General features: G+C 46.8%; 1 protein-coding gene across 9 annotated transcripts in view; it reads left to right on the top strand.

The window, feature by feature from the left end:
• The window catches only part of TANC2 (tetratricopeptide repeat, ankyrin repeat and coiled-coil containing 2), a 218465-nt gene that overhangs the window by 151378 nt on the left and 44374 nt on the right, over positions 1-22713 (top strand). For all 9 annotated transcript variants that reach the window (XM_065698868.1, XM_065698863.1, XM_065698867.1 and 6 more), the window contains 4 exons: positions 2077-2210; positions 13990-14221; positions 17397-17563; positions 19876-20483. In XM_065698868.1, the coding sequence (XP_065554940.1) occupies positions 2077-2210; positions 13990-14221; positions 17397-17563; positions 19876-20483 (1141 nt within the window). The remainder of the gene's footprint in view (positions 1-2076; positions 2211-13989; positions 14222-17396; positions 17564-19875; positions 20484-22713) is intronic.

The following is a 22713-nucleotide window of genomic DNA, read 5'->3' as shown; positions in this document are numbered from 1 at the left end:
GGCCCAAGAAATCAGCTTGGTCCTTGTTGCCAAGCAGAGGGAGCATCCATCAGCAGCATTTATTCTGCTTCTGTTCCAGTTTGAAGTCACAGTGGTCTGTCTCTTTATTTCTCTGACACAGGAACATCACAGTTTTTCTCTTGGGAAGATTTCAGTTTTAATTGCCCATATTCCATTGTCACAAATCCATGCCAGTTCATTCTTCCACCCATGGTGCTTAGGTCGGTTTATCATGGTATAAATGCTGAGGGTGGGTTGCAGGCCCATGTAGGCTCCTCACCAAGGCTTGCTTTACCTCCTGTGGTCCCATCAGTTCACATCACTCTGCCCTGACCTGTTTGCACGTGGAGATGACAACATTTAGAAATCATTCAGCTCTCAGTAAGTGAATCAGACAGGGTTGAAGATACTGGGTTAGGTACCTAAAGGTGTCTTTAAGGATCTAGGTCACTGTATCTCAGGGAAGCTGTAGTGAAATCTGCTTACTGGAATGCAGCAGTCTTAGCCACATTGAAATATCTGAAATGTCACCAAATGTCTGTGTGCTGAATAATGTCACTTGTCAGAGCTAAATGACCAATGCACAGTGAAAAGCAAGGCTTGTTTCTATATTTTAACTGCAGCTCTGCAGTGCACCAACTGTACGTCTCCTCGGTCTGCTCAGAGGGATGGATTGTGGAGATTAAAGAGACAATTGTACTTAACTGTTTCTGGGCTGTTTCAAAGGAGAAGGTGCATCTTTCATGCACAAAGGACAAAGATCCTTGGTCGTGGTTAGCACACGGTTGTTCAGTTCACCCTCTGGTTTGTCTGTGAAGTTGAAAGCTGAATGATTCCTCAGTGTTAGTTACTGGGTTGGAGACCTTCAGAATCAATCATCTAATTTGGCTTTATTTCCTAAAGACATCACAAGTCTCAGTCTAGCTGTAGAAGATAACAATTGTACTGCAAGTGCCTTTGATTCTTTTCTTCATCTATTATGCTTAGTAAAATCTATGTTTAATAGTGAATGCTTCATCAAATGACCAGACTGTATTACAGCACTTGTGCTGTCAGCATTAGTAAACTGGCATAAATATAGCCTCTTACTTCTTGTCTTAGAAATATAGGTAAAGGTGGTGTTGCGTGCTCAGAAACAAAAATGTGCCTCATTACTCACACCTTCAGGGTTTAATTATGTAGGCAGTAGTCATCCTCCTCTGTTTGCCATTAAATGGCTCGTTGTTTGCATTATGATTTCAAGTCAAGCTCAGGAATGCATTGCAGTGATCCATTCAGGAAAATCCTTTGCCAGTGCAGGCTGCACTTGGGAGGACTCGGTAATTAGACATCATCAAGTGCTGTCATTGAAAACTATTGTTTTGAGTGGTTTTGAGTGACCCACAAAGGCCAGGTGAATGGCCTGTTGTAGCAATCTGCTGGTAAAGCCAACTACTGCTTTGCCAGGCAAAAAAGCAACAGCAACATGCTATAGAAAGCTGTTAAACTTGGCAGAGGTGATGCCAGTATAATTCATGGGCTTGCAAGCCTTTTCCCGATCCCGGTGCTACTCCTGCTTCTGTCCCTCTGAGTACATTAATGGGCTTCAGATGGATATATGAGCTGTGGCTCTCCAGTTATTTAGGTTAGAAAATAGACACATCATTCAGAAAAAATGGCTGTCTCCACTGAAGACGGACTTGGAACCAAATTAACCAGCACTTGTTGAGAATGTATTGGCAGAGCTGCAGAGAGGGAGAGCACTGCACTAACCCATAGCAAACCTAGAGAAGATGGAGCATACCTTTGAGAGCACACAACTCAGTTACTGTAATTAAAGTCAATGAAATTACACTGGAGAAGATGAATAAGGTGAGCTCAACACTTTATCTTAGCGGTCCTTCCCGAAGGGGCTGCTTCCAAGGGGAGTTTCTTAGGGAGCCTCTGGACGGTGTCACAGTCTTTTGCTGCCTGAAATCCTGTTTATGGAAAGTACTTTAAATAACTTCCATGCATGGAAACCAGCCTGGGCTGGAATAGGAAAGCTGTGGGTCGTGCTTGCCCTGCAGCCATTCATCACCTCTTTCCTTGGGACAGATGTGGATGCAAACCGAGAGCTGCCCTTGACCCAGCCGCCTTCTGCCCACTCGTCCATCACCAGTGGGAGCTGCCCTGGGACCCCTGAGATGCGCCGGCGCCAGGAAGAAGCCATGAGGAGACTCGCATCACAGGTATGGGAATGGGATTGGTTTGGGGCTTGGGAACATGGCCATTTTAATGGGACCTGTTGGAAGGTCTCCTTCCTTACATCACCCTGTGTGCTGGGGAATGCGTGTGCTTGAATGCCTGCTTGGGGAGTCTAGAGAAAAACTTCTGGGACAAGTTTTATTCACTTAGGAAAGTCCTTTCTGTAAAATGAAATTACCACTACGTCAAATCTATTTCCTTGAGAGTTTTTCTTTCCCCGCCATCATACTTTATCCATACAAATCCTGTCCAGAGAAGGCAGTGAGGATGATCAGGGCTGGAGCACCTCCCATATAAAGACAGGCTGAGAAAGTTGGGGCTGTTCAGCCTGGAAAAGAGAAGCTGAGTGGGGGCATCAGGGCAGCTTCCAGTATTTGAAGGGGGCTACAAGGATGCTGGAGAGGGACTCTTCATCAGGGACTGGAGCAATAGGACAAGGGGTGATGGGTTCAAACTGAAACAGGGGAAGTTCAGGTTGGAGATAAGGCAGATGCTCTTCCCTGTGAGGGTGCTGAGGGACTGGCACAGGGTGCCCAGAGAAGCTGTGGCCAGGTTGGATGGGGCTTGGAGCAGTGGAGGTGTGGAAAGTGTCCCTGCCTGTGGCAGAGGGTTGGAACTGGATGAGCTTTAAGGTCTCTTCCAACCCAAACCATTCTGTGATTCTCTTAAGAGTGGGTTGTATATAACACTGTCACAGTAGGTGAGATTTACAGCTTGAATTTTATTGCATTACTGTGATTTAACCCTGCTTTGGTGGTGGTGGGAAGGTGCTATTCTGCTGCTTTGAAATCTGAGGAGCTTGCTCCTCCTCCACCTTTGGGGATGATGTGAGCAGTTAATGCTTTCCTGTTGCCTGCTCCCCCTTTGGAGAGGAAAGTATCAGCCAAAGTCTTTGTTCTAAATTATTACCAGGGCATGTTTTGCTTGGCTCTTTGTGCCAGATACTGTCTTGTCTTATCTGCTTTTCTGCTGCACACAGATGGCAAGCCAGAGAGCGTGTGATGTCTGCAAAAATAGATACTAAGGCTTGATACTCTCCTTTCCTACATGGAGTTCTTGAAAGGAATGCAATGGCCAGGTCTGGTTTTGGTCAGGACACATTAGTCATCGTATTCCGTGCAAATCTTAAGGTACAGACTACCAGAAAGGCTGTAAAGTGTGCTGTCTCTGCTTCAAATATCTGTCTCAGCTTTCTTCCCCTGAGTGCTTAAGTAATCCTGCTTGATGGGGAATTGATAAATGGATACAGTCCTAGCCTCAGTTTCCTCCTGAAAAAGGTAAGGGATGTGGCTCTTCCAAACAGTGTCACGTCCACTGCATACATCATGCACTGAAGCTTTTTTGCACCACTGATCACTTGAGAAAAGAGCAAAACCAATCTTTAGAGCCAAAAAGAAAGTCAAAATAGGTTGTTATCCCTTGGCTGCAGACCCCTTTAGGAAGGGGTTTTAAAGCCCTGCTCATCCTCATGCCATACTTCTGCAAAGCAAATCCTGTGTTTTGCTGTCAGAACCTAACAAATGAGTTAGGAAAATGTCTTCCGTCTTGTGCCAGCAGCAGGATTACAGACCTTTGCTATGACTGTTAATCTCCCAGTAAATGGAGGTACATTCCAGAAATAGCTGTCACTGGCTTCCAGACATCAGGCCTTCCTGAAAAGATCAATGCCAAGGCTGTGGAGTTGACCTTAGAGTACTTGGAATTGCTTCTTCTACCCAAATAGCTGACACAGCATCCAGAACTTCTGAGAGGTTCCATAGTGTTTAGCAAACAGTTCCTGGGATGAGTCAGAGCAGCAGCAGGGCTTGATTCAGCAGTTGGAGACCTTGGGTCTATTCCCAGCTTTGCCATTAGCCTTGTTGGGTTCCTTGGAGACCAGCATCTCATCTGCCTGCATCCCTTTCTCTGCCTGTTGAAAATGCAGATAAAGGTGCTGATGCTGGAACTAGGGGAAGGTGGACTGGGTTTGGAACTGGGTGAGCTTTAAGGTCCCTTCCAACCCAAGCCACCCAAACTCTGTGAATTCCTGAGTATAGGAGGGGTTTTTTGTTGGTTTGATGATTTTCATGTTGGCTTTTTTTGGAGCTCTGTTGGTCCTGATGGTTCTTTATCATAAACAATTCTGGTTTTACTGCATCAGACCTGCTGTGCAGCATGCTACAAACAGTAACGCACATGCTACAATCAGTCGGTTTGATGGATTATCAAGCCTCAGGAAGGGAAATAAAGGCGAATAAAATGGTTGAGGCTGTTTTGTCACATTGATAGCTGGAAGTCATGTGCTTAGTGCACTCTTAGTAACCTCCTGAGCAGTACAGCTCAGCATCACTGTTGATGAATACTTGCTGTCAGCAGCAGATAAATTGATTTGCTTAGGAGGAACCGTGCCGTATGATGCCCTGCTAGATAAAACAAACACTGACTATTCCGTCCCAGCTGTGGGTTTTGAAGTCTCTGAGTGACACTGGGAGAAAAAGGATTACTGACCTGGCAAGGGAATTGCAATTCCATTAAAATAACAGTGTTGAGCTCTTTGTTCTGTGTGCGATCGCCTCATTCAGGAACTCAAATCACAACTCGCTTTTGAGAGATCATGAGAATTTGCTGTTTGTAAGAGGCTTTGAATATGCTGAGCTCTTAAACAGAGCGAATACACTGAATGTCTTGGTAGACAGTAGTAAAAATAGCCAGTTAAAATAATTGAGCTGCCTAATCTGAATGTCTGGGGCCACATTCTTGGGGACAGTTTAGGAAAAGCTTTCCCATAGATAAGCCAAAAGCTCTCCAAAATCTAATCTAAGAAAGAAAAGAAGGAAAAGAACTGAAGTGGAATGTCCTTTGATGCAGGGGGAAGGGAAAGAGTAGCATATGCCTATACCAGTAGGTGTGGAATAAAAAGGAATTGCTGATGGCCTAATTAAAACAGGTTTTGTTCAAGCAGCTGAGCTAAAAAGAGCCCAAGGAAGTGAAGGAAAGAAAGACTGACCCACAGCTGGGTCTCATTGGAAAAGTATTTCTTGGCCATGTGTGTTTTACAGTTGCATTAAGACTGGAGTCAGGATTGAAGCAGAGAAGAAAGTGTTGACAGTGATGGGCAACTGCAGTTGTCAGGAATACTGTAGGAGATGTACAAAACATGTGAGGAGCCAGATAAAGCTGTGTGCAGATGTTCCACCTCTGCTTGCACTGAGCAGAGCGGGTTGTGCTGTGGTCATTGTGGTACAGAAATGCAGACTGTTACAACAGGAGATTAAGAACACTCTTTAACAGGCTGAAGTAAAGGTTGGTGCAGGCTCCAGAATGCCGGTGGGAAGCTCGACATCCCTCTCACCCACTCCGTGCCTTCTGCAAATGTCACTTACCCCAAACTCAGCAGTGGTGTCTTTCTGCTGACAGAAATGAAAGGTGAACAGTTGCTTTTCCTCCTCTGGATTACTCAGGGTTGTATTTTCCTGCCTGTTCTTCATGCAGGAACTTCTTGGGGGCAAAGGGTTGCTTTTAGCTTCTGTCAGAGATGAGCAAATAATTCATTTTAGAAATAAGTAACTGAAGACTGCGCAGGAGAAGCCCCACTGAGTCTTCCCATGCTGGAAAAGAACATTACTTTGTTGTATTCTTAGGGAAGAGTTCAAAGTGCTCCATGATTTATAGAATCAGACTGGTTTGTGTTGGAAGCGACCTTAAAGCTCATCCAGTTCCAGGCAGGGACCCCTTCCACTGGAGCAGCTTGCTCCAAGCCCCTGTGTCCAACCTGGCCTTGAACGCTGCCAGGGATGGGGCAGCCACAGCTTCTCTGGGCACCCTGTGCCGGTTTTCTCTTGTTTCAGTCCCTCTCTTTGGTCAGAAACGGAGACTTTTGCCACACTGATGGTGGTAGGAAGGGTTGGGTCCTCTTCAGGTTTTGCAGTAGTTTATCCTGAAAGGATGACAGAAAACGAGGAGTTTAATACTGGGATTGCTCCGTTCATTTCAGTCCTCTTCCCTGCTCTGTTTGTTTTGTCATTCCTCTTCCCACGAGCCCATCTTACTCATATTTTGGAAGTGGAAGCAGAGTGATTCTGCCTTGAGTGGCAAAAATGCTGGAAATACAATACTGCCTTTGCATCATTCCCTGGAGCATCGTCCCATCTGCTCCAGCTCTTAGTGATCATTTTGGTCATGTCAAGGGAAAGGGAAAGTTCAAAGTCTTGCTGTGACACCAGGGTCACATTCAGGGCTGCATGATGGACATAAAGAGGTGTGCCTTGAGGCATCAAGATGGAAATGCTTCGCCTTCCATGTCCTTGCAAGGAAAATACTAAGGATATGGGAATGTTAAAAGCTTCTTAGGAGAGATTTCTGTGGATCAGCTCCCTAATTTTAAAGGTAACATTAACCCCTTTGCTGGGAACTGAGCTGGCACAATCCCCTTTTTTCCCTTTCACTCATAAGCTTCTCCTGCCTCTGAGCTGGAGCCGAGGCAGCGGTTGCTGATGGACTTCCCACCAGTACTGGTGAGGAGCATGGGCACATGTAGCAGATCCCAGTGCTCAGCAGTGGACTCCAGAGCTGGGGAAGTTTCTCTGCAGCTTTTCCTCCATCCCTTGTCTCAGGAGGGGTTTGTACCATAGCGTGGAGTAGAGACGCTTAAAGGAAGGGGAGAACAAGAGCGGTTGTCTTTCCAGATCTGGCAAGCTCTCAAAAGTCATGAACAAAACTACTCACATTGCAACACCCATCTTGACACTTGCAAGTAAAACATAAGCATTTCTGGCAGAACTGCTTGGTTAGTCTTTTGGTTTAATATATATGCATGTGTTATGGAAATAAGTTTGCAGGGTTGCTGAATGGATTTCAAGTGAGCAGGCTGCCAGTTCTGCAACGCCAAGTCAGGCGAGACTTGGCTCCTTCACATAGATGCAGCCCAGCTTTCCAGGTGGGGTAGCCACAGGGAGCCGAACACGGAGCTTCACGTAACTGTGAGCCCATCTACTTCTGCCTATTGCTTGTAAACATATTGCCTGATAGCATGGAATGACTGTAAGGTGGGACTGGGAGGAAAAAAGATGTCAATCTGAAGGATTTTAAAGCTAAGATCCCTTCCAAAGGCAGCTCCACACCCCTCCCATGTCGCATCTTGCTTCTTCTGCCTTTTCACTGTTTAAGCTTTTATCCATTAAAATACTTCTCAACGTCATTTCCACCTGGCTGTCCTTGCAGAGCCACCTTTCTTGCTCCAGGTGATGCTGGGCGATATATAACTTGGACTGATGTACTCAGCTGGAGCATGACGCGAGAATCACAGCATCATTTAGGTTGGAAAAGACCTTTAAGATCACCGTGTCTAACCATGGTGCCAAGTTCACCACTAGATCATGTCCCTCAATGCCACATCTACATGTCTTTTAAATACTTCCAGGGATGGTGACACAATCTTTCTTGTCCAGAGCTGGTCCTTTACCTCAGAGAAGTTAAATGAGAAGCTTTCCCACCAACCCTGCATTGAAAAACACTGATCCACAAAGAGGTGGCCTTTGCCTTTCAGCAAGGGGCACCAGCGCCGTTCAGAGGTACAATAGCCCAAGGTGAGATCAGTTCAGCTCTAAGGAAGAAGTCTAAACCGTGTCCTCTCTGCTTAGGGTCACCTTCTCCATTTTCCCTGAGGGTTTTGTCTTTTACTCACAGAGGATTTTTAATGGATTTGCTCTACAGTTTTAAATAACCCATTGAACAGCTACATTCTTTGGCTTTCTGGATGCTCTGTGGTTACTTGTGGTAGCAGCACTTAAACAAATGGGCTTGAAAGCCAGCTCTGCTGCACTAATGGGTTGTACCTTATGTAGAGCAGCTGGTGAGGAGCTGTACATCCATTGCATTAGTGCACTCAGCTGGTGCTGAGCACGGCTGGTGGCTTTGGATGCTCTTCTCCCCATCCTCCAAGCCATAGGCCAAAGAGGCATTATGGTTGCTACAGGCATAGTTAAAAACAAGAGGGAGTACCTTATAGAGGTGGGGGATTCATTACTTTGAGCCTTGATGCCCTGCGACACTAATGAGTTTCAGAGGGCATTCACTGGCACACTCCCCTATGTAAAAGTAATGAACATTCCCAACAAACTGGGTCACCACATCCATGCACGGTCATGTGCGATGGATAAAATATAGCAGTGCTGATTTTCATTTCCATTATTACAGCCTGGCAAATGGCAGAGAAATCATTGTGCTGAATTCATTTGAAGCTATGTTGTATGGGTCAAAAAGAAAAGAGAGATTTTATTAGGTACAGAAATAGGGTTAAAAGACAACACAGAAGCAGCGGAGGAACTGGGGTGTTGCTGTGAGCTCGGATCTGTGAGGTTGGTCCTTTGGAGAGGTGGTTTGCAGAATGGCCTCCTTGTGCAATACAGTGAAGAAGGCTGAGACAAACAGGGTCACAGAATGGTTTGGGTTGAAGGGACCTTAAAGCTCACCCAGTCCCAACCCCTTGCCACGGGCAGGGACACCTCCCACTGGAGCAGCTTGCTCCAAGCCCCTGTGTCCAACCTGGCCTTGAGCACTGCCAGGGATGGGGCAGCCACAGCTTCTCTGGGCACCCTGTGCCAGCGCCTCAGCACGCTCCCATGCAAGGAGTTCCTCCTTATCTCCACCCTGAACTTCCCCGGTTTCAGTTTGAACCCATCACCCCTTATCCTGTCGCTCCAGTCCCTGATGAAGAGTCCCTCTCCAGCATCCTTGTAGCCCCCTTCAGACACTGGAAGCTGCTCTGAGGTCTCCACGCAGCTTCTCTTCTCCAGGCTGAACAGCCCCAGTGTTCTCAGCCTGTCTTTGTATGGGAGGTGCTCCAGCCCCCTTAAATGACACCAGAGGTGGGACGTCAAAGGGATGATATTCACAAATAGTGCCAGAGACCTGCTTAAAATGGGCCTATCCTAATAAGTAAAAATAACTTATTTCCCTTGAGCCACCTTCAGCCCCTTTTTCTCCTTCAATGTTCTCCAGCCTTTCTCACACTATTGTCGTCTCTGCTCCTCCTGACATGTCATTTTCTTCCCCTTCTCTCTCTTTTCTTCCCCCCTGTCGCAGTTAAGTCTCTCCTCTCCCTCTGTACTTTATAGGTGATGCACAGTCTCTTTTGTACTTCATTTTTTCTCCTCTCTGTGCCTACTTCAGCCTCTTTCTCCTGCTGTGTTCATAGGTCTTCCCCTTCTCTTCCACTGGCATTTTACATTATCCTTGGAATAACATCTTCCTTTCTCACCCAGCAGCTGTTTTCCTAGGTCCTGACTTGTATGAAGGAATCTCCCTTTTTTTTTCTTACATCATGGAATTCTTCCATATCTGCTCAGCTGAGCCCAAGCCAGGGGAAATCAGTAGCTTGGCCTTGGAGATGTGGAGCAGTTTGCATGGTGGGGGAAGAAGAGGTGCAGGAAGGAATGTGAAACATCCATATGTCAGGATGGGACATGAGGGCTGCATCCAAGGAAGTTGTGAACCCCAATGGAAGGACAGCAGAAAGCGTGGTGGGAAGTTGAAGGTTACATGAGGCTGGATGAAGGGAGAAATGGGAAGAGGTTGTGGCCTCTGAGTAGAATAGGATGGCTGGTGTTGGAAGAGGCTCCTGAAGATGTGCTGGATTTAACACCCAAAGAGACTGTGAATGTCTGTCGTAATTGTGCTTTAGCAATTCAGAAGCTGAAGTTTGTGTCATTTCTGAGGAAATGAGAGTTTTGGTGCTCCTTGACCGCGCTCCAGGAGAGAATGGGGCTGTGTTGAACAGTGGCCATGGTCTCTTAGAGGCGTTGCTCTGCCTTCACCGCGTCTGGTGCTTCTCAAGCTCTAGAACACATCATTAATAGCTAGAATAAATTGGCTACCAGAAAGCTCCTGATAAACGGCATGTGGTGCGTAGCCAGCTGGAGGAGGTAACCACTGCAAGTAAAACATGCCCCATATGAGAGAGGATTGCTTTGAAGCTCCCTTTCAAGCAGGAAAGGGAACTATCCAAGTTTGTAACTTCTTGGCATTTGATGTTTCGTATAAACAACATAATGCCTTGCTTGCTCGGTGCGGAGTCACTCGACTTGTTGAAACTGCATTCTCAGCCCTTAGAAAGATGACATAAACGGATCTCTTGAACACTTCCCTCAATCTGGGTGTTACTTTTCCCATCCTTGTCACCTCTGTGTTAGAGATACTGGCGGGTGTTGTATATTTCGTGTTTGCAACCCAGTGATTGAAGCTTAATGAAATGTTAAATGTAGAATGATAGAACAAACCTGATTGCTGGAATGGAGTCTAAAGGTTTTGCAGGTCCAATTCACTGTTTAGAGTGTTTGGTGCTATGTGATGGCTAAGTTAGAATCATAGGATCATAGAACAGTTTGGGTTGGAAAGGACCTTAAGATCATCCAGTTCCAACCCCCCTGCCATGGGCAGGGACACCTCACACTAAACCATCCCACACAAGGCTTCATCCAACCTGGCCTTGAACACTGCCAGGGATGGAGCACTCACAACCACCCTGGGCAACCCATTCCAGTGCCTCACTACCCTCACAGTTCAAACTGAAAGGAGAAAAACAATGCCTTAAATTGTTTTGGGCAACAGCGAATGTTTCCTGGTCCCAGCCTGCAGCCATGTCCATCCCTTTGGAAGAACGCGCTGTTCCCTGGTAACAGAGTTCCTAGATAAAATGAAATGTTTAATTCAAGGATTTTGTTGATGGTGAGAGAGGGTTGGAATTTTTTCAAGCAGTTTTTGAAAGCAGAGTAGTTGGATTTATGGAAAAATCAGCGTTTATGGAGAGCAGAATTTTTCAGTGTAAAGTTATTTAGTATATAAATATATAAAGTGAAATGAGTGGGAAATGGCCTTCTCCAGAACATTAGTGGCTGGATCTTAAAGGTGTCCACATAATACAGGGGAGAAAGAACAGGGTTTGAACCTGTTTGGGACTGGGCCCCTTCAACATGAACCTGTGGGTTGTCCTCAGGTCTCTTCCATTCACTTTGTGCATTAAACATGGCTTCATTCCCGAGGAACAGGGAAGTGCTTTGAAACCTTGGAAAGTTTTACAGGATGAGTTTTACCAGTGCGAGGCCAAGGGGAACGGCTTTTACCTGCCCGAGGGGAGACTGAGATGAGCTCTTAGGCAGAAGCTCTTCCCTGTGAGGGTGCTGAGGCGCTGGCACAGGGTGCCCAGAGAAGCTGTGGCTGCCCCATCCCTGGCAGTGCTCAAGGCCAGGTTGGACACAGGGGCTCTGAGCAAGCTGCTCCAGTGGAAGGTGGAAGATTCTCTGGTGACAAAAGTGTTTCCCACCCAGCTCTGGCTCTGTCGGTGAGGAGCTCGATTCCTAGCACCAGGCTGAGCTCACAGCGCTGGCTTTTGGCAGCTTCTCTTTGATTTGAAGGTGGAAAAAATGTCGCGGAGAATAAATAACATCAAGATGAATTTTGGTGCAGTCACATTTCTGATGTTCTCAAAATGCCTTTCCCAGATCTTCATTGCTACTGCTTTAGCTTCAGATCCACCTATTGAGCTTCGCATTTAACCTGCAGTTTAAGGCTTAGTCAATAGATCAGTAAATCCAGCACAAGGATCAAGACTGGACATGAAGGAGCTTAAATTAACTGAGTTGTAGCTGGGGTATGTCCCAGTATCCAGCAGTGACCATTCCCTTCACTGTGAGGGAGCAAGAGCTCTGCTTACAGCAATGTGGTTTCTGTTACCGGGTACCTGATATCAAGGGATGGCCACTTAAGAACTTTATGCTATAGACTCCACACCTTATAATCCCCAAATAAATAGGATTGTTGGAAAGAAATAGCTATCTTCATTATTGCTTTACCCAGGGCTGTTCTCTAAGGGAATAAATTATATTTTAACTGGCTGGTAGGAAAAAATCTGTTAGGAATTTGGAGGTATCCATTGAAGCTTAAGTCATAAGTATTAGGGCTTGATAACTGAAATAAAACCCTACCTGTATCAGCACTCTGTGCATCACACCTCACTGTGACTGTGAATGGAAATTGTTGCATTAGACTACACTGGTAATTTCATATATTATTAGTTAAGGTTAAAAGCCAGCACTGAGCCAGCAATGTGTGAGGACCCCACAGCCTGATGGCTTCCTTTCTTGGTACCATGCTTCGCAGTCACAGAGCTCAGAGGCTGGATGCATCACCCCGTCTGCTGTGAACCGAGGGCTGCTTATTGCAGGTGGAAAGCCAGAGAGAGCCCTAATCACGGCCCGCAGCGTGGGACACATTCCATCTGAGTGCACATGGCATTCAGAAAAGCCACAGCAATCTCATGTGTGCAGTGTCCTTGGCTGTATGGTGTTCCCGGGTTCAGAAATGTGGTTTATGCAATATTCTATGGCATTCTGTGCTCCAGGGCAGTGGTGCTCTTCATGGAATCAGAGTGGTTTGGGTGGGAAGGGAGCTTAAAGCTCATCCAGCTCCAGCCTCTGCCACGGGCAGGGTCCCCTTCCACTGGAGCAGCTTGCTCCAAGCCCCTGTGTCCAACCTGGCCTTGAGCACTGCCAGGGATGGGGCAGCCACAGCTTCTCTGGGCACCCTGTGCCAGCGCCTCAGCACCCTCACAGGGAAGAGCTTCTGCCTAAGAGCTCATCTCAGTCTCCCCTCGGGCAGGTTCAAGCCATTCCCCTTGGCCTGTCCCTACAGGCCCTTGTCCCAAGCCCCTCTCCAGGTTTCCTGCAGCCCCTTTAGGCACTGGAGCTGCTCTCAGGTCTCCCCTTCAGGAGCCTTCTCTTCTCCAGGCTGCCCCAGCCCAGCTCTCTCAGCCTGGCTCCAGAGCAGAGCTGCTCCAGCCCTCACAGCATCTCCGTGACTGGAGGGTTTTGGTACAAAACTGTTCCCTCCTGGCTTGCCAGGAGAGTTTTGGATGCTGTCAGTGACATTTGGAAAGAAGACCCAATGAAGGGGGGAGCAGGAAAAGGCTGTTTGACCTGGCAGACACTCACAGCAAAAGGCCAGGTAGTGCTGTGTGAGGGACAGGAGGAGCTGAAGCAGCCTGACCAGAGCATTGCAAGCAGAGAGAGATCTCTGTGAGTATCTATTAATATTGCAAACAGAAACAGGACAGTTGGCAGATTGGACTGAGGAGATACCACTGGGCTTTAATAAGTGGGCAGAGTTTAGTGGATGCAGAGTTCGAGGAGCTGGAAAGGCAGGTGACTTGGGAAAAGAGAATGTTTTCCCTTGTTTTTCCCTGTTAAATTGGTTTTCTGAGTGAGGGCTCACAGTGGCTCACGAATGTGCAGTAACTCTGATGTCTCCTCCTTCGTGGGGATCTGTCCTTTGCAGATGCTGCCTTGATGTCAGGTCCTCAGTGGGTGCTCTCTGCCTGCTCCTACAGAGCTTGACATTTGCAAACAGCAAATAATAAATAAGATCAAGGAAACAATCACAAGTTATTACTGACAGTGAGCACTTAACCAGAGCTTGGAGCACAGTCCTAGCGCTCCCTCCTCGCTGTGGGCTCCGGCTGTGTCACTGTCTGTCACTGTCTGTCTGTGGGAGCAGCTACAGCTTAATTCCATTTATTCCTCCAGCGGCAGGTCCAGTCATTTCTCAGATCAGTGCCTGGTTTTACCAGCTGATTCGCCTGGATTCATGTCACAGGGAGTTAGCACTCACTTCTCTTAAAGACCTCACCTGCCACAATGCATCAGGCTCAGCAAATCGAGACCGCTGCTTTGACCACCCTGCCCGCCCCGTGGCTGATGAAGATGTGGGTTTTGTTCTTTCTCTCTTCGCCAGGTCGTTGCTTATCACTACTGCCAGGCTGACAATGCCTACACCTGCCTGGTGCCAGAGTTTGTGCACAACGTGGCCGCGCTGCTCTGCCGCTCGCCCCAGTTCGTCGCCTACAGGGAGCAGCTCCTGCGAGAGCCCCACCTGCAGAGCATGCTCAGCCTGAGGTCCTGCGTGCAAGACCCCATGGCCTCCTTCCGCAGGGGAGTCCTGGAGCCCTTGGAGAACCTGCACAAAGGTATTGTAATCGTCGAGAGAATGAAGGAATGGTTTGGGTTGAAGGGAACTTAAAGCTCCTCCAGTTCCAGCCCCTCCCATGAGCAGGGACCCCTTCCACTAGAGCAAGTTGCTCCGAGTCCATGTGTCCAAACTGCCAGGGACGGGGCATTCACCACTTCTTTAGGCACCCTGTGCCAGCACCTCAGCACCATCATCTTGAAGAACTTCTTCCTTATCTCCAACCTGAACTTCCCCTGTTTCAGTTTGAACCCATCACCCCTTGTCCTGTGCCTACAGGCCCTTGTCCCAAGCCCCTCTCCAGGTTTCTGTAGCCCCTTTAGGCACTGGAGCTGCTGTAAGGTCTCCCCTTCAGGAGCTTTCTCTTCTCCAGGCTGAACCAGCCTGTAACATTCCATGCATTTTCCCTGAGCTCCCGCACACCTTATTTTTTTGGCTTTTTGGGGAAGTGATGGATTAATGCTTGTGAGTCACATGCCGAGAGCTGCAGGGAAGAGCTGGGTTCTGCAGGAGCTGGGAAACCATGTGCCTTTGGAAGCAAGGGGTTAACCACCCTTCTTCTCCCGATGCAGCAGGGAATGGTTGGACTTGATGATCTTAAAGGTCTTTTCCAACCTGGTTGATTCTCTGGTTCCCTGCCATTATTTAGTGGGCTTTTGAGAATTTGAAGCTTTCACCATACAAGCTGATAGCATGAAAGTCCATAAATCCCCTGGGTAAGCTTCTAGGGAGGTTTGTAACAAGCCTTATCCTGATTACAGGCTTCAGAGCTTTTTTCTAATGCAACACTGGCTTTGTCTCCTTTTCCTTCTTTTCTCTGCAAGACACAACTAATTCCTTGTGACAATTGCTAGATTTCTTTGCTCGTTGCCATGAAAACTGTCAGAGCACTGCAGAGTTCAGGACTCTGTTGTCCTGCAGAACCATGGTTATCCAAACACAATGCTGCAAGTTGGCTGCAGTAATAGTTCAGATAATTTGTTGTTACCACCCTCCATATCACAGTGTAGGAGCCAACGTGAAATCAATGCAGCTTCCACCAGATTCAAAGCCCTGTTGCTCAAATCAGCTCTTCAGAACACAGCATCCGAACTCTGAGCAGCAGCAGCTGGGTCCAACACGCGTGATTCCACCAGGCACAAAGCAGACGTGGAGCCAGCACAGTTGATTTTCCTGGCATGGAGAAATGTCACTGTAGGAGTAGTGTGGCTACTCTTCCCTACCAACACTCCTGGCAAAAATAAGAAGATACATTTAGGAATCACTGTTCTAAAGGAAAAGAATTCCTGGTTATTACAGTAAATCCTTAGGAGGTATTTCAGCTCTTGAATCAGAGCATCTCGTGGCAGGGGGGTTGGAATTAGATGATCTTTAAGGTCCTTTCAAACCCAGAACCGTTCTCTGATGCATATTATTCTGGTCTTAAATTTTGGAGGGTAGAGAAAAGCCTTTTTCTTTTTCCCCTCTTGTGCTCTGCACTGAATACAGCTCCAGTGGAGCTAGTGATCAGGACTCCCACCTTCCAGCCTTGCTGATGGACAGTACTGGCGAGCTAATCTGCACCCAGTGTTCTGTACCAAAGTGAACAGTGTCTGGAAATTGGCTTTAAAACATCTCACATTCAAGACTCTGTAAATATATCAACAGGTCTTTTACAAGGTGCTGTTGAAGCTTTAGTGCTACTGGGACAAAATTACTGTGTAGCTGTTTATGGTGAATGTGACTGAGAAAGTTAGATTCGTGTTTCTCAAAGATACATATGTAGGAGAACAAAGTTCTGATTCTTCCCCTGCTCCCTGCTTTCTCCTCTCTCCCTCAGGCTTTATGAGAAACATGAGATGTGGGTATAAAACTCAAGCACCATTTTCACTCCTAGATTTCAAAGGGTCATAAAGTGTACCAGATAACCTTCCTGAGAAGTTAATGGAAATCTGTGGTCATTTTCATGCGAAATACATGTTTTTCATAGGGATATGAGCAGTGCCTTAGGAAATAAATGCAGCTGGGTAATGTCAGGCCAGGACAAGATGCTCAGCTGTACCAAACACAAGGTGTTTACGTGTTTCTGTTCTTCCTGAAACACCACAGAGATGCTCCTGTCATCAGTGAACATCTTGTGCTTATAGAGAATTTCCTGGTGCAATTTGAAGAGCCCACCTGCTATTGGGAGTACTGAGCTTTTTGATAGCAAGATTGAGTCATGGTACTTCCAAAGAAGAGCAAGCTTTATATAGCTCAGCATCTGTAGTACCAAGTTAACAGCATATGTCAACAGTGGGCTCAGATGTCCTGTTTCCCACCCATTTTTATTAGGGGAGATTACCTTTGAGAAGATACCACTTGAGCTTGAGATGCAAGTCCAGAAGAATCTTTCCATTAGTTATAGCTGAGCAGGAGCTATAGAAACACCGACTCCATTGTCTGCATCAGTGTTCACCAGCAGCAAAATAATCCTGGTTAAAAAACATGCTTTTTGTGGGACCATTTTTGTTCCCCTCAACTCATTTATAAAAGAGGCTTTGTAAAAGTTACAGGCTTGGGATCAAAGTGCTTTAACAGGCCTGGAAGTCAGAGTCATTTTGAACAGAGGATGTAACCTCCAAACTGTTGCCTGCCTGACGCCCACACGCAGAGTGATGGTTTACTCTCCTCACATAATGGCTTGGCCTGTGAATCGGCCTTGCTTTTGCTTCACGATGCTTGCAAAGACCTTCATCCATCAAGAAGTCAGCGCCCAGAGTGCAGATGCCAAGACTGGAAGGATCTGGAGGTGCTGGGGAGGTGAACTTCTTGGTGCAGCTTCATTCAGCAGCTGCAGAAATGAAGCCAGGCTGACATCAGGGGGAGAGTTTAATATTAAAGCTATAAAGAACCACGGATAGTTTGTTTAGTAAAACTTCTCCACAAGATACTGATTCACATCAAGTAACATTGGACTTTGTGGAGGAGGTAATGTTTAAAAATGGTTAGCTGTTCTATCTGAGGGGCATCAGTTGTGTGTGTTGAATTGAATATGTGTCGCCTGCCTCTGTGTCATGTACCATAAAAAGGAGCTGCTACTGTGCCTTTCTTCTTTAGCAGTACCTGATGGTGCTTTAAACCACTGTAGTGACTTTGCAGTACATTGTAGTTGCATGTCTTGCCTTTCAAATAAAGACTTTTTCTCTTTCTCACAGAGAGGAAGATCCCTGATGAAGATTTCATTATATTAATTGATGGTTTAAATGAGGCTGAATTTCACAAGCCGGATTATGGAGACACCATAGTATCATTCCTGAGCAAGATGATTGGGAAATTCCCTTCCTGGCTGAAGCTGGTAGTGACAGTCAGGACAAGTCTACAGGTATGTTGAGACCAAGAACTGTGAGAAGCTGTGCCATTGTCGTGGTGGGCTTTGATAAAGATCTTAGTGGATATGTGGATTTGCTTAGACCCTTATTTCAGGTTATCCTTTTGGGGCTTTTTTGTACTTGGATTTACATTCATGTCCCCAGACTCATTCTACAGCTTTGAATGGATCTAATCCAGCATTGCTTATTCCTGTCAGTAAATGTGCATCAGCAAAGAGTTTAGATCATTTGAGTGAGACAGCTCAAGTGCCAACAGGCTACTTCCCAAGCATAATAGGAGGGTAGGGCCTAATGTCTGTCAGTGTTGCTTGAGAACATCCTCTCCTCCATGTGGAAGGGCAAAATAATCCCTATCTTCATACCCCTTCTGTGTGACCCACAGTGTGAGGCTTTGATTGTTTCAGTCTGGAGGAGTCAGTGTCAGTCCAAGACATAATTCAGCTCAGAGAAGACTTCCTTGAGCTGGTGCTGAAGCTCTGAGTGTTCTTGGGGGTTTAGGTTGTCCTGAAGTATTAGTATTTTAAATTGCAGTTGGCCAGGTTTTTACCTTCAGCCTGCCCTTAGCTACTCACTGCCATCCTCTGGGCAGAAGGATTGAGCTGACTTTAGCTTGTTAGCACAACTGCTCACATGACCAGAGCAAGCTGGGAATCATAATATCCCAAACTGGTTTGGGTTGAAGGGAGCTTAAAGCTCATCCAGCTCCAGCCTCTGCCACAGGCAGGGACCCCTTCCACTGGAGAGGCTTGCTCCAAGCCCCTGTGTCCAACCTGGCCTTGAGCACTGCCAGGGATGGGGCAGCCACAGCTTCTCTGGGCACCCTGTGCCAGCGCCTCAGCACCCTCACAGGGAAGAGCTTCTGCCTAAGAGCTCATCTCAGTCTCCCCTCGGGCAGGTTCAAGCCATTCCCCTTGGCCTGTCCCTACAGGCCCTTGTCCAAAGCCCCTCTCCAGGTTTCCTGCATCCCCTTTAGGCACTGGAGCTGCTCTCAGGTCTCCCCTTCAGGAGCCTTCTCTTGTCCAGGCTGATCCAGCCCAGCTCTCTCAGCCTGGCTGCACTGTGCGCAAACACAGTGACCGAGTTCGGGCAGATCTGCTCTTTCAGCTCTTTCGCAGCAGAGCTGGTTGATTTGCAGCATCACTTGCAGAAACATTCACACTGAGTGTCAGAGCCAGGAGCCCAGAGGAGACAGATGTCGGAAGGATGGGGCACACATTTGAATTCCAGCTCAGAGCTGCTCTTCAGCTGGCCCAGCTGCTCCAGGCAGAAGTGATTGTCTGCAGCTCCGTAGTTCTCATTTTTTCATTATTAGCCTTTTTTTTCAGCAGCACAGAGCTGTGGAGTTCATTTTTACCGAGCTCCATTAAGCACCTTTACTGAGATTGACTAATATTTACTGAGATCCACAGGTTGATTTACTGTGGTCCTCCTGGCAGGGCACTGAGTGCTGGTTCCATCAAAGCAGGCAGCTGCTGCACACTGCCTTGGTAACAAGGAACAGCATCTGCTCCCCAAGACACCAGGAGAGCACAGGCTGCTTTGTGCTGGAGTTCTTTGGTTTTGCTCATTAATGGGGTAGATTAAACATCATTTGGAAGAAATCTTCTCTTAATCGTGGGTAAACTGCATCCCTATGACTTGAATCCCTCCTTTCATTTGGGTTTTTTGAGCCCTGTGGTGCTAACTGCGAGCATGAGGTTTGCACTGTGCTCACCCTCTTCATTTTCTTGGGAAGTTGATGTCTTCTCCTGAATCTGGCTGGTCCAGCTCCATTGTGCCATTCCTCCTCTCTAGGCAGAGACTGAAAGCCCAGGATGCAAGAATTCCTTTGGAAAGGCCTTTGATGATCTTTGGTTTATGTTGCATAAGCATCGTCACTGAGTTCAGCAGAAGCCGTGGCCACACTATCTTGCAGCAGATAGATGTATTTATTTGGCACTGGAGAGTACCTCACATTGGTCATCTCCTTGTCCTTTTGCTCTGCCATGACAGCAAAAGGGATGTCACATTGATACATGGTGGGAATGAGGTAGGAATAACAAGGGCACTGCTCGGGGTGAATTTGCCGGCCGTGTTTGCACTGTTTTGCACAGTTTTATTCCAGTCATGTTTCACACACAACCTACTTGAGTATAGATGAGATTGTGAGGTCCCGAGGGCACAAACTGCCACCTTGTGTGCCTGCCCTGATGGAAGAGGTCTTAAAGGAGTCTCAAAGGTGCTATTGTAAGAAGAATTACATTTACTTAATGAATAATAAACACTGCCAGCATGAGTACCCTTTTCTTTTGTCCTTTCTTTGTAGGAAATAATTAAGCTGTTGCCGTTCCACAGAATATTTTTGGATAGACTGGAAGAGAATGAAGCTATAGACCAGGACCTGCAGGCATATATCCTTCATCGGATACACAGCAGCTCAGAGATCCAGAACAACATCTCGCTCAACGGCAAAATGGACAACACTACGTTTGGCAAACTCAGTTCTCACCTCAAGACCTTGAGCCAAGGATCCTACCTGTACCTAAAACTCACCTTTGATCTCATCGAGAAAGGATACCTAGTACTAAAAAGCTCCAGCTACAAAGTAGTGCCAGTGTCTCTGTCAGAAGTTTACCTATTGCAGTGCAATATGAAGTTCCCAACGCAGTCTTCCTTTGATCGGGTTATGCCTCTCTTGAATGTGGCAGTGGCATCTCTGCATCCATTAACAGATGAACATATTTTTCAGGCCATTAATGCAGGTAACATTGAGGGCACTTTGGAGTGGGATGACTTTCAGCAGAGGATGGAGAACCTTTCTATGTTTCTTATCAAACGTAGAGATATGACGCGAATGTTTGTTCATCCCTCTTTCCGCGAATGGCTTATTTGGAGAGAAGAAGGTGAAAAGACCAAGTTTCTTTGCGATCCTAGGTAAGCAAATGCTCTGAGAAATCAAGAGCTTACAAATGTGTTCATCTCATACTGTTATCTGTATCATGGATGGGGTTACCTGACTTTGGTCTGTAGATCTCTCTGTACTAGTCACCTTGCGTCTCTGTACATAGAAAGAAATAAGCACTCCCTGGGCACACAGTAGGCCCCAAGTTGACTATCTGCCATATGGGCATCACCAGGGATGGTCTTGTGTCTTGGCAGAGCCTGGAGAAGGGGAATCATCCTCCCTTTCTTCAAAGATGCCAAAACCATGTGAAATAGAGGCTAAGAAGGTGAAAGATGAGTGGTGTGGCTACGTCTTTTGCAAATGTCGTTTTGAAAACAAGATCAGGGACAGAATCAGGCTGAAGCAGTTTTGGGCTGTGAATACATTTGTAGTCTTCATGATAGCGACTGAATATTGGTTTAGCTCACAGGGAGCAGAATTTAATCATGGTTAGATTTATGCTCTCTCTATGCTCACTATTAACAGCGTTATCTTTGTTTCTACTGAAGAGTGGGAACAGACGCTGATTGCTGTTCCGGTGGTTTATCCCCACAAGCCTTGCTCCATTTTGGCTGCGTGTTTCTTCAAATGTGCTGATAAACATCAGGGAGACGCTCAGATTCAAGGCTGTGCCACTGCTTATACCAGACCTTATGGTCAGTCTGAAGGGAGGCTGATGGTATCTGCTGGAACCGAACAGCAACCTGGCTATTAGCTGTTAGCAATGCCAGGGTAATTTACCGCTTCAGGTTTTGTGATAAGCAGGCTGCAGGAGAATAATACTGTGTAGCTCCTCCCCATGGGCATCTTCTCTGTCTTAGTAGGTTGTACACAATAGTCCTGTTGAGCAAACCCTTTGTAAACCATCTCACAGCAGCAGGTGCCTTTATATCAATTCATGTTGGTTCTTTACTGTCCTTCCTCAGAGCCATTGTCACTGTCTGATGCTTTTCCACCCTGTTTGCAATGCCTGGAGGTGTCAGCTTGCTCCCTCCCAGTTGCTGCTACCCAGTGCTACTGGTTTTGGCTGGCCCCTGTGGTTTTGGCTTCCCTGACCTTTCCGCACATGGCTTCCCAATCCTTGGATCATCTCTGTGGCCCTTCTGTGGACCCTCTCCAGCCTGTCTGTGTCTTTTAGTAGAGAAGGGACAAAACTGAACTTCACTAGGAAAACAGAATAAAGGTGCAGGATGCTCACTGGTGGGGTAAGGCGCTCAGCATAGGTTGGGTGCTTTGTGTGGTCACAATACATACAGCTGGGTAACGTGGGGCTTTCTTCTGTGAGTCCAGAAACCCTCCTCTTCATCCTCACAGTGATGGGGGAGGATGTTCTTTGAATGCCAGATTGGGAATGAAACTCAAACATGCTGCATTCTAGGTGGTTTTGCACAGAAACCAAGCATGCAACACGTGTGATTTTAGCATGAAGGCACAAATCAGCCTGTACTCCCTCAACCAGTCACCAGCAGGGTATCTGTTCAGGTCTGGTGCTGCCTTTCATGAACATCACGAACACGTCTCTCTGCCCTCAAGACTATTCAGGAGCCTTTCAGATACCACTTTTCATCCCATATGTGCCATTTCCCATGATAAATTAATGATGACTTTAATGTGCACAAGGAACACTCCTGCTCTTTGCAGGTAGGGAATCCCTGCAGAGCTAATTCCACTCAGCTCCTTACCCCTGGTGATAAAGAAGTTACAGTGAGTGTAACGGGCTGCCACTGCCTTGAGTACGAGTCCATATGTACTGGAGGACTAATAAATATCTCTAATGTATAATGGACACTAATTGCATTATACTCTGATGGTAGATAATGAAACAGGATCCATTTCAATGATTAATAGAGAGGACCCCCTGAGATTCAGCAATTGCACTTCTCCAGCTCCTCCTGTCCAGCTCTCAGGAAAGAGCTAAATGAGATGTTGAGCTCAGAGCATGGTAAACCCTTTGCAATGATTAAGATAAGTGATGATCTTTCATTTTGGTTCTTCTAACAGAAGCACAGCTTGCCACTGACAGAGCTCGTAGGAGTAGCCTATGAAAATCTGCCTGCGTCTGGTTTGTTCCCAGCCAGTTGGAATTCCTTCTTGGGAATTGAGAAGACAGGGCAACTGCCTGGAAACTTGCAGAAACACACTGTTCATGGGAAGCTTTTTGACCTTGCCATGTCACTGTGGGAAGAGTCAGGTTGCTGAGGCTGGTTTTCCCCCAAGAGA

This window comes from Lathamus discolor, chromosome 20 (assembly GCF_037157495.1).
Source record: "Lathamus discolor isolate bLatDis1 chromosome 20, bLatDis1.hap1, whole genome shotgun sequence".
In the NCBI taxonomy this organism is placed as follows: Eukaryota; Metazoa; Chordata; class Aves; order Psittaciformes; family Psittacidae; genus Lathamus; species Lathamus discolor.
This window is presented reverse-complemented; position numbering and strand designations above follow the sequence as displayed.